The following is a 12,615-nucleotide window of genomic DNA, read 5'->3' as shown; positions in this document are numbered from 1 at the left end:
TACTTTGAGTTTAATTTCAAGGTACTTTTCATTGTGAAACCAGTCAAAATCATCTCAATTTCCGTAATATGTCTTCCATTCTATAAAATGAGACCAAGAAAACCAGAATACAACCATAAATACCATACAAAAATACAGTGCAAAGTCGCTGTTTTAATCCACAAAAAAACGGTGTTTTTTTTTTTCTCATTACGCACTGTGTGCTGCAGGATTTTTTTTATACTGCACACACTGACCACATAGACCCATTCTTTCATATGTAGGCCTACCAGCTTTCTCTTGCTAGATTTGAAGGCGCTAGAATTTAGGCATACTAGTATGTCAATAACCCTGGTGCGTAAGCCGTACTAGTACATTGAAAACCCTGAAAGGGTTAAATACCCCATTACGTTATTGACATCAAAAGAATCTCCTAAAAATTCCCCAATCTAAGGGTAAGGTAACTACAAGTCCTTGGATGAAAAGCCCTTTGAGAGCATCAAGGCGCCCTCACAGCGTATCAAAGACAAGCAATCTTATCAAGGGAAAGAATTGTTATTAAAGGTTAGATTAAATCAGGGAATGGATGGGGTTTGAACCTGTGGTAAATGAGATCTAAGACTCACAGTCCAGTGTATAACCACTACACCAGTTGACTCTAAAAAGATTCATCCAAGTAGGTATATTTCTACACGATTTTTGAGAATCATGATAGAGAATGCAATTTAATGCCAGATTCACAAAGTATTACAATACAAACCATACCACAGGCAGAGAGTGAACTTGTGGCAAGTACAACAACTTATAACACACACTATAGCAATGTACTATAGGAGTACTTCATACTGTTTTAAAGATGAATCAAATCGGGGAACAGTTGGGGTTTGAACTCATGGCCAGCGAGTTCTAAAACTCACAGGCCAGTGTATTATGACTCCCTTGCCATGGGTTCAAGCCAGCCAGTTTGTCTGCAATCATGTTATGATTTCGTGAGCTTAAGATGCAACTTGGGTTTCTGGAGTTAGTTACTAATCAGTAGAACTGTGGTGCTTGCACTACACTCCATGCTGCCAGCAGCAACAGCCCAAATGATCAAAGTTGACAGCCTGATCTGGTTTGGGAATGGGTAACTATACAGGACTAATACATATATTTTACACACAGGCTACTTTAAACTACAATACAATGAGTAAAAAACACTCAGAAAAACATTTAATGATTTCAATATTTAACTACAGTGGAACTTCGGTACTCAAAACAAGCTTGACACTCGACCAAACGTGTACTGCCACAACTTTACTGTAAACTATTTTGTGTTCCTTTGCATTTTTTGGTGTTCTTTTATATTATTTGTATAAATAAGTCACCATGGGGCGTACAAAGATTAGTGATAACAGCCAACCAAAAAGAAAATTGTTAAGAATTCGTTCGATACTCCAACAGATCGGCACTCAAACAGCCTTCTAGAATGAATTAAATTTGAGTACCAAGGTTCCACTGTAAAGCATCAGAGCCACAGATCAACACAGTAAGAAACTAACCCTTGGAATCACAAATATACCGTGAGGGTTGCATGCTTCAAAAACAAAAACGGACACATCTTTCGCTACAGGTAGCTGTGTACTCTTGCATGTAGCGTACATTGGCACCTTACTTGCAACAACCATGCTCTCACCTGCAATATACAGTAACAAAACTATTGATTTCTGCATAAATAACTCTATACAATTCTAAGGAGAAATACAGGAAGACCTCACTTTACAGCACTTCAGTGTTTCACTAATGCAGTCGTTTTCAATTACAGTGGACCCCCGGTTTACGATCACCTCCCAATGCGACCAATTATGTAAGTGTATTTATGTAAGTGCATTTGTACGTGTATGTTTGGGGGTCTGAAATGGACTAATCTACTTCACAATATTCCTTATGGGAACAAATTCGGTCAGTACTGGCACCTGAACATACTTCTAGAATAAAATATCGTGAACTGGGAGTCCACTGTATACACATTCTTCATTTATTCAGTGTTCCTACAATAAATATATTCACTACTCACTATAAGCTAAGGAAGAAAATATTTCAAGGTGAGTAATGTGTGTATTATATATATGTAATTTTTAGGCCTATCTGTACTGCTCACTTAATATATGACAGTGTAAACATATTATCAGGCATTAATGCATATTTGAAAGTGAAAAAAAAAAAGTTGTTTCCTGGAGTGGAACCACAGTCGATGGCCTCCACTCCAAACCAACAGATACAGATACTAATGCCGGAAAAAAAATTCCCACCCCCCCAGTACCAACAATACCACCAGTCCGATGACATTCTTCTTTGCAAATATACAGGGTCTAAAGCCAGCAACAAACAACAAAATACCTTTCATCCGTGGACTGCTTGCAGAGGCAAAGGCAATGTTCGCGGCTTTCACTGAGACCCACATAAAGGATCACTTGGACAACGAAATATGGATCCCAGGTTACAACCTATACAGATGTGACAGTGAACAGGCAAAAAGGGGGGGGGGGGGGTTGGCCTGTACATTGCAGAGTCACTTGTTTGCACAGAACTGCTAAATGCCTCAAATGATGTAGTGGAAGTTTTAGCAGTAAAGGTCGAGAACCAAAACCTAGTCATTGTGGTAGTCTACAAGCCTCCGGATGCAACATCCCAGCAATTCCAGGAACAGCTGTTAAAAATTGACCACTGTCTGGAAAATCTTCCAGCTCCTGCCCCCAACATCTTGCTACTGGGGGATTTCAACTTAAGGCACCTAAAATGGAGGAATATAGCAAATAATGTTGTTGCAGTAATTACACCAGGAGGCAGCTCTGATGAGAACTCACACACACATGAGCTTTTAAATCTCTGCACAAAATTCAATTTAAACCAGCAAATAATAGAGCCTACTAGACTGGAGAATACACTAGACCTCATCTTCACTAACAATGATGATCTGATAAGAAATGTCATCATATCAAAAACAATATACTCAGATCACAACATAATTGAGGTTCAGACATGTATGCGTGGAGCCCCAGACCGACATAATGAGATTAGTCATGAGGGAGCATTCACCAAATTCAACTTCAATAACAAAAACAAAGTGGGACCAAGTAAACCAAGTCCTAACCGATATAAGCTGGGAAGATATACTAAGCAACACAGACCCAAACTTATGCCTAGAACAGATTAACTTGGTGGCACTCGATGTATGTACAAGGCTTATTCCTCTAAGAAAAAGGAGGAGTAGATGTAAAATAGAAAGAGACAGGTGCTCCCTTTACAGGCGACGGAAAAGAATAACAGAGCGGCTAAAAGAGGTCAATATATCTGAAAGGCGTAGGGAGACACTGGTCAGAGAAATAGCAAGCATCGAACTTAAGCTCAAGGAATCTTATAGGAGTCAGGAATCGCGGGAAGAACTAAAAGCCATAAATGAAATTGAAAGAAACCCAAAGTATTTCTTCTCCTATGCCAAATCAAAGTCGAGAACAACGTCCAGTATTGGGCCCCTACTTAAACAAGATGGGTCCTACACAGATGAAAGCAAGGAAACGAGTGAGCTACTCAAGTCCCAATATGACTCAGTTTTTAGCAAGCCACTAACCAGACTGAGAGTCGAAGATCAAAATGAATTTTTTATGAGAGCTCCACAGAATTTGGTTAACACAAGCCTATCTGATGTTATCCTGACGCCAAATGACTTCGAACAGGCGATAAATGACATGCCCATGCACTCTGCCCCAGGGCCAGACTCGTGGAACTCCGTGTTCATCAAGAACTGCAAGAAGCCCCTATCACGAGCTTTTACCATCCTATGGAGAGGGAGCATGGACACGGGGGTCGTCCCACAGTTACTAAAAACAATCCACAAAGGGGGCAGTAAAGCAATAGCAAAGAACTACAGACCGATAGCACTAACATCCCATATCATAAAAATCTTTGAAAGAGTCCTAAGAAGCAAGATCACCACCCATCTAGAAACCCATCAATTACACAACCCAGGGCAACATGGGTTTAGAACAGGTTGCTCCTGTCTGTCTCAATTATTGGATCACTACGACAAGGTCCTAGATGCACTAGAAGACAAAAAAATGCAATGTAATATATACAGACTTTGCAAAAGCCTTCGACAAGTGTGACCATGGCGTAATAGCGCACAAAATGCGTGCTAAAGGAATAACAGGAAAAATTGGTCGATGGATCTATAATTTCCTCACTAACAGAACACAGAGTAGTAGTAGTCAACAGAATAAAGTCTGAGGCAGTTACGGTGAAAAGCTCTGTTCCACAAGGCACTGTACTCGTTCCCATCTTGTTCCTCATCCTCATATCTGACATAGACAAGGATGTCAGCCACAGCACCGTGTCTTCCTTTGCAGATGACACCCGAATCTACATGACAGTGTCTTCCATTGCAGACACTGCAAGGCTCCAGGCGGACATCAACCAAGTCTTTCAGTGGGCTGCAGAAAAGAATATGAAGTTCATCGATGAGAAATTTCAATTACTCAGATATGGTAAACACAAGGAAATTAAATCTTCATCAGAGTACAAAACAAATTCTGGCCACAAAATAGAGCGAAACACCAACATCAAAGACCTGAGAGTGATCATGTCGGATGATCTCGCCTTCAAGGACCATAACACTGTATCAATCGCATCTGCTAGAAAAATGACAGGATGGATAATGAGAACCTTCAAAACTAGGGATGCCAAGCCCATGATGACACTCTTCAGGTCACTTGTTCTATCTAGGCTGGAATATTGCTGCACACTAACAGCACCTTTCAAGGCAGGTCAAATTGCTGACCTAGAAAATGTACAGAGAACCTTCACGGCACCCATAACGGAGATAAAACACTTCAATTACTGGGAGCGCTCGAGGTTCCTGAACCTGTATTCCCTGGAACGCATGATTATATACACCTGGAAAATCCTAGAGGGACTAGTACCGAACTTGCACACGAAAATCACTCACTACGAAAGCAAAAGACTTGGCAGACGATGCAACATCCCCCCAATGAAAATCAGGGGTGTCACTAGCACGTTAAAAGACCATACAATAAGTGTCAGGGGCCCGAGACTGTTCAACTGCCTCCCAGCATACATAAGGGGGATTACCAACAGACCCCTGGCAGTCTTCAAGCTGGCACTGGACAAGCACCTCAAGTCGGTACCTGACCAGCCGGGCTGCGGCTCGTACGTTGGTTTGCGTGCAGCCAGCAGTAACAGCCTGGTTGATCTGGCTCTGATCCACCAGGAGGCCTGGTCACAGACCGGGCCGCAGGGGCGTTGACCCCTGGAACTCTCTCCAGGTAAACTTTACAGCAGTAGCCAGGAACCTAACCTGCTGTATAAGTGGGGTCCTCCTGTACAGCAGTAGCCAGGAACCTAACCTGCTGTATAAGTGGGGTCCTCCTGTACAGCAGCAGCCAGGAACCTAACCTGCTGTATAAGTGGGGTTCTCCTGTACAGAAGTAGCCAGGAACCTAACTTGCTGTATAAGTGGGGTCCTCCAGTACAGCAGTAGCCTGGAACCTAACCTGCTGTATAAGTGGGGTCCTCCTGTACAGCAGTAGCCTGGAACCTAACTTGCTGTACAAGCAGGGCCCTCCTGTACAGCAGTAGCCCAGAACCTAACCTGCTGTACAAGTGGGGCCCTCATGTACAGCAGTAGCCCAGAACTTAACCTGCTGTACAAGTGGGGCCCTCCTGTACAGCAGTAGCACAGAACCTAACCTGCTGTACAATCAGGGCCCTCCTGTACAGCAGTAGCCCAGAACCTAACTTACTGCACAAGCGGGGCCCTCCTGTACAGCAGTATCCCAGAACCTAACTTGCTGTACAAGCGGGGCCCTCCTGTACAGCAGTAGCCCAGAACCTAACTTGTTGTACAAGTGGGGCCCTCCTGTACAGCAGTAGCCCAGAACCTAACTTGTTGTACAAGCGGGGCCCTCCTGTACAGCAGTAGCCCAGAACCTAACTTGTTGTACAAGCGGGGCCCTCCTGTACAGCAGTAGCCCAGAACCTAACTTCTTGTACAAACAGGGCCCTCCTGTACAGCAGTAGCCCAGAACCTAACTTGTTGTACAAGCGGGGCCCTCCTGTACAGCAGTATCCCAGAACCTAACTTGTACAAGCGGGGCCCTCCTGTACAGTAGCAGCCCAGAACCTAACTTGTTGTACGAGCGGGGCACTCCTGTACAGCAGTAGCCCAGAACCTAACTTGCGGTACAAGTGAGGCCCTCCTGTACAACAGTAGCCCAGAACCTAACTTGCTGTACAAGCAGGGCCCTCCTGTACAGAATTAGCCTGGAACCTAACTTGCTGTACAAGTGGGGCCCTCCTGTACAGCAGTAGCCCAGAACCTAACTTGCTGTACAAGCAGGGCCCTCCTGTACAGCAGTAGCTCAGAACCTAACTTGCTGTACAAGTGGGGCCCTCCTGTACAGCATTAGCCCAGAACCTAACTTGCTGTACAAGTGGGGCCCTCCTGTACAGCAGTAGCCCAGAACCTAACTTGTACAAGCGGGGCCCTCCTGTACAGTAGCAGCCCAGAACCTAACTTGTTGTACAAGCAGGGCACTCCTGTACAGCAGTAGCTCAGAACCTAACTTGCTGTACAAGTGAGGCCCTCCTGTACAGCAGTAGCCCAGAACCTAACTTGCTGTACAAGTGGGGCCCTCCTGTACAGCAGTAGCCCAGAACCTAACTTGTTGTACAAGCAGGGCCCTCCTGTACAGCAGTAGCCCAGAACCTAACTTGCTGTACAAGTGGAGCCCTCCTGTACAGCAGTAGCTCAGAACCTAACTTGCTGTACAAGTGGGGCCCTCCTGTACAGCAGTAGCCCAGAACCTAACTTGCTGTACAAGCAGGGCCCTCCTGTACAGCATTAGCCTGGAACCTAACTTGCTGTACAAGTGGGGCCCTCCTGTACAGCAGTAGCCCAGAACCTAACTTGCTGTACAAGCGGGGCCCTCCTGTACAGCAGTAGCTCAGAACCTAACTTGCTGTACAAGTGGGGCCCTCCTGTACAGCATTAGCCCAGAACCTAACTTGCTGTACAAGTGGGGCCCTCCTGTACAGCATTAGCCTGGAACCTAACTTGCTGTACAAGTGGGGCCCTCCTGTACAGCAGTAGCCCAGAACCTAACTTGCTGTACAAGTGGGGCCCTCCTGTACAGCAGTAGCCCAGAACCTAACTTGCTGAACAAGTGGTGCCCTCCTGTACAGCAGTAGCCTGGAACCTAACTTGCTGTACTAGTGGGGCCCTCCTGTACAGCAGTAGCCTGGAACCTAACTTGCTGTACTAGTGGGGCCCTCCTGTACAGCAGTAGCCTGGAACCTAACTTGCTGTACTAGTGGGGCCCTCCTGTACAGCAGTAGCCTTGAACCTAACTTGCTGTACTAGTGGGGCCCTCCTGTACACGTGTAAATAGCTCATTATTCCATGGGGAAGTGGAGAAGAATCCTTCCTCTGTAAGTCATGTGTGTCGTACAAGGTGACTAAAATACTGGCAGCAAGGTGCAGGTAACACCTGTATAAATTACTAATGTGAAAAGAAAGACTTTCGTTTGTTTTGCAGGTCACACTGACGTGGTGGTCACACTGATGTGGTGGTCACCCTGACGTGGTGGTCACCCTGACATAAGAACATAAGAACATAATAAAGGAGGAACACTGCAGGAGGCCTGTTGGCCCATACTAGGCAGGTCCTTTACAATTCATCCCACTAACAAAACATTTGCCCAACCCAATTTTCAATGCCACCCAAGAAATAAGCTCTGGTATGAAAGTCCCACTCAAATCCAACCCCTCCCACTCATGTACTTATCCAACATAACTTTGAAACTACCCAAAGTCCTAGCCTCAATAACCCAACTAGGTAGACTGTTCCACTCATTAACTACCCTATTTCCAAACCAATACTTTCCTATGTCCTTTCTAAATCTAAACTTATCTAATTTAAATCCATTACTGCGGGTTCTCTCTTGGAGAGACATCCTCAAGACCTTATTAATATCCCCTTTATTAATACCTATCTTCCACTTATACACTTCGATCAGGTCTCCCCTCATTCTTCGTCTAACAAGTGAATGTAACTTAAGAGTCTTCAATCTTTCTTCATAAGGAAGATTTCTAATGCTATGTATTAATTTAGTCATCCTACGCTGAATGTTTTCTAACGAATTTATGTCCATTCTGTAATATGGAGACCAGAACTGAGCTGCATAATCTAGGTGAGGCCTTACTAATGATGTATAAAGCTGCAGTATGACCTCTGGACTTCTGTTGCTTACACTTCTTGATATAAATCCCAGTAATCTATTTGCCTTATTACGTACGCTTAGGCATTGCTGTCTTGGTTTAAGGTTGCTGCTCACCATAACCCCCAAGTCCTTTTTGCAATCTGTATGGCTAAGTTCTACATCATTTAACTTATAAGTACTAGGGTTATGGGCACTCCCAAGCTTCAGAACCTTGCATTTATCTACACTGACCTGCATCTGCCACTTTTCTGACCAAGAATAGAGTTTGTTTAAATCCTCCTGAAGTTCAATAACATCTACGTTTGAATCAATTATCCTACCTATCTTTGTGTCATCGGCGAATTTGCTCATATCACTAGTAATTCCTTCATCAAGATCATTGATATATATTATAAACAACAACGGGCCGAAGACTGATCCCTGTGGAACGCCACTTGTTACAGATCCCCACTCGGATTTAACCCCATTTATGGACACTCTCTGCTTCCTGTCAGTGAGCCATGACTCGATCCACGAGAGCACTTTTCCCCCAATGCCATGAGCTGCCACTTTCTTTAACAGTCTATGGTGCGGAACTCTATCAAAAGCCTTACTAAAATCTAAGTAAATAATATCAAATTCTTTATCGTGGTCAACAGCCTCAAAAGCTTTACTGAAGAAAGTTAATAAATTAGTTAGACAAGACCGGCCTCTTGTGAATCCATGCTGAGTATCATTAATCAAGCTATGCTTATCGAGATGGCTTCTTATAATCTCAGCTATAATTGACTCTAGTAATTTGCCTACAATTGAGGTCAGGCTTATTGGGCGGTAATTTGACGGTAACGACTTGTCCCGTTTTAAAAATAGGAATTACATTAGCCATCTTCCACATATCAGACACTACACCTGTTTGAAGAGATAAATTAAAAATATTAGTTAATGGTTCACAGAGTTCCATTTTGCATTCCTTAAGAACCCTTGAAAAAACCTCATCAGGACCCGGCGACTTATTTTGCTTCAGTCTGTCTATCTGCTTCACAACCATTTCACTAGTGACTGTGATGTTACATAATTTATCTTCTTCTAGCCCACTATAAAAATTAATTACTGGAATATTGTTAGTGTCTTCCTGTGTAAAAACAGAGAAAATAATTATTAAAAATCAAGCACATTTCATTCTCTTTGTCAGTAAGATGTCCCATAGTTATTTTTAAGGGGACCTATCTTATCTCTAACTTTTGTTCTATAGACCTGGAAAAAACTTTTTGGGTTAGTTTTAGAATCCCTAGCAACTTAAATTTCATAGTCCCTTTTAGCTTTTCTTATCCCCTTTTTAATGTCCCTCTTAATGTCAATATACTGATTCATAAGATGACCCTCACCTCTTTTGATAAGCCTATAAATTCCTTTCTTATGCCCTAGTAGATATTTGAGCCTATTATTCATCCATTTTGGGTCATTTCTATTTGATCTAATTTCTTTATATGGGATAAACGTTCTTTGAGCAGCATGTATAGTGTTCAGCACAGAACTAGCACACACAATACTCTCAGCACAGAACTAGCACACACAATACTCTCAGCACAGAACTAGCACACACAATACTCTCAGCACAGAACTAGCACACACAATACTCTCAGCACAGAACTAGCACAACACAATACTCTCAGCACAGAACTAGCACACACAATACTCTCAGCACAGAACTAGCACACACAATACTCTCAGCACAGAACTAGTACACACAATACTCTCAGCACAGAACTAGCACACACAATACTCTCAGCACAGAACTAGCACACACAATACTCTCAGCACAGAACTAGCACACACAATACTCTCAGCACAGAACTAGCACACACAATACTCTCAGCACAGAACTAGCACACACAATACTCTCAGCACAGAACTAGCACACAATACTCTCAGCACAGAACTAGCACACACAATACTCTCAGCACAGAACTAGCACAACACAATACTCTCAGCACAGAACTAGCACAACACAATACTCTCAGCACAGAACTAGCACAACACAATACTCTCAGCACAGAACTAGCACACACAATACTCTCAGCACAGAACTAGCACACACAATACTCTCAGCACAGAACTAGCACAACACAATACTCTCAGCACAGAACTAGCACAACACAATACTCTCAGCACAGAACTAGCACACACAATACTCTCAGCACAGAACTAGCACACACAATACTCTCAGCACAGAACTAGCACACACAACAATACTCTCAGCACAGAACTAGCACACACAATACTCTCAGCACAGAACTAGCACAACACAATACTCTCAGCACAGAACTAGCACAACACAATACTCTCAGCACAGAACTAGCACACCACAATACTCTCAGCACAGAACTAGCACACACAATACTCTCAGCACAGAACTAGCACACACAATACTCTCAGCACAGAACTAGCACAACACAATACTCTCAGCACAGAACTAGCACAACACAATACTCTCAGCACAGAACTAGCACACACAATACTCTCAGCACAGAACTAGCACACACAACACAATACTCTCAGCACAGAACTAGCACAACACAATACTCTCAGCACAGAACTAGCACAACACAATACTCTCAGCACAGAACTAGCACAACACAATACTCTCAGCACAGAACTAGCACAACACAATACTCTCAGCACAGAACTAGCACAACACAATACTCTCAGCACAGAACTAGCACAACACAATACTCTCAGCACAGAACTAGCACAACACAATACTCTCAGCACAGAACTAGCACACACAACACAATACTCTCAGCACAGAACTAGCACAACACAATACTCTCAGCACAGAACTAGCACAACACAATACTCTCAGCATAGAACTAGCACAACACAATACTCTCAGCACAGAACTAGCACAACACAATACTCTCAGCACAGAACTAGCACAACACAATACTCTCAGCACAGAACTAGCACAACACAATACTCTCAGCACAGAACTAGCACAACACAATACTCTCAGCACAGAACTAGCACAACACAATACTCTCAGCACAGAACTAGCACAACACAATACTCTCAGCACAGAACTAGCACAACACAATACTCTCAGCACAGAACTAGCACAACACAGCATACTCTCAGCACAGAACTAGCACAACACAATACTCTCAGCACAGAACTAGCACAACACAATACTCTCAGCACAGAACTAGCACAACACAATACTCTCAGCACAGAACTAGCACAACAATACTCTCAGCACAGAACTACACACACAATACTCTCAGCACAGAACTAGCACAACACAATACTCTCAGCACAGAACTAGCACAACACAATACTCTCAGCACAGAACTAGCACACACAATACTCTCAGCACAGAACTAGCACACACAACACAATACTCTCAGCACAGAACTAGCACAACACAATACTCTCAGCACAGAACTAGCACACACAATACTCTCAGCACAGAACTAGCACACACAATACTCTCAGCACAGAACTAGCACAACACAATACTCTCAGCACAGAACTAGCACAACACAATACTCTCAGCACAGAACTAGCACAACACAATACTCTCAGCACAGAACTAGCACAACACAATACTCTCAGCACAGAACTAGCACAACACAATACTCTCAGCACAGAACTAGCACAACACAATACTCTCAGCACAGAACTAGCACAACACAATACTCTCAGCACAGAACTAGCACAACACAATACTCTCAGCACAGAACTAGCACAACACAATACTCTCAGCACAGAACTAGCACAACACAATACTCTCAGCACAGAACTAGCACAACACAATACTCTCAGCACAGAACTAGCACACACAATACTCTCAGCACAGAACTAGCACAACACAATACTCTCAGCACAGAACTAGCACAACACAATACTCTCAGCACAGAACTAGCACAACACAATACTCTCAGCACAGAACTAGCACAACACAATACTCTCAGCACAGAACTAGCACAACACAATACTCTCAGCACAGAACTAGCACACACAATACTCTCAGCACAGAACTAGCACAACACAATACTCTCAGCACAGAACTAGCACAACACAATACTCTCAGCACAGAACTAGCACAACACAATACTCTCAGCACAGAACTAGCACAACACAATACTCTCAGCACAGAACTAGCACAACACAATACTCTCAGCACAGAACTAGCACAACACAATACTCTCAGCACAGAACTAGCACACACAATACTCTCAGCACAGAACTAGCACAACACAATACTCTCAGCACAGAACTAGCACAACACAATACTCTCAGCACAGAACTAGCACAACACAATACTCTCAGCACAGAACTAGCACACACAATACTCTCAGCACAGAACTAGCACAACACAAT

The 12,615-nt window shown here is 43.4% G+C and overlaps 1 protein-coding gene across 2 annotated transcripts in view; it reads right to left on the bottom strand.

Moving 5' to 3' along the window:
* LOC128702495 (protein tudor-like) overlaps nucleotides 1–12,615 on the bottom strand; it is a 122,221-nt gene that overhangs the window by 20,101 nt on the left and 89,505 nt on the right. The window contains exon 10 of one of the 2 annotated variants that reach the window (XM_070105294.1): nucleotides 1,521–1,654. The exons of the other annotated variant lie outside the window; for it this stretch is intronic. Coding sequence (XP_069961395.1) covers nucleotides 1,521–1,654 — 134 coding nt within the window. The remainder of the gene's footprint in view (nucleotides 1–1,520; nucleotides 1,655–12,615) is intronic. 2 annotated transcript variants of the gene reach the window in all.

This window comes from Cherax quadricarinatus, chromosome 98 (assembly GCF_038502225.1).
Source record: "Cherax quadricarinatus isolate ZL_2023a chromosome 98, ASM3850222v1, whole genome shotgun sequence".
In the NCBI taxonomy this organism is placed as follows: domain Eukaryota; kingdom Metazoa; phylum Arthropoda; class Malacostraca; order Decapoda; family Parastacidae; genus Cherax; species Cherax quadricarinatus.
The sequence above is the reverse complement of the archived record's forward strand: the minus strand, read 5'-3'. Positions and strand labels throughout refer to the sequence as shown.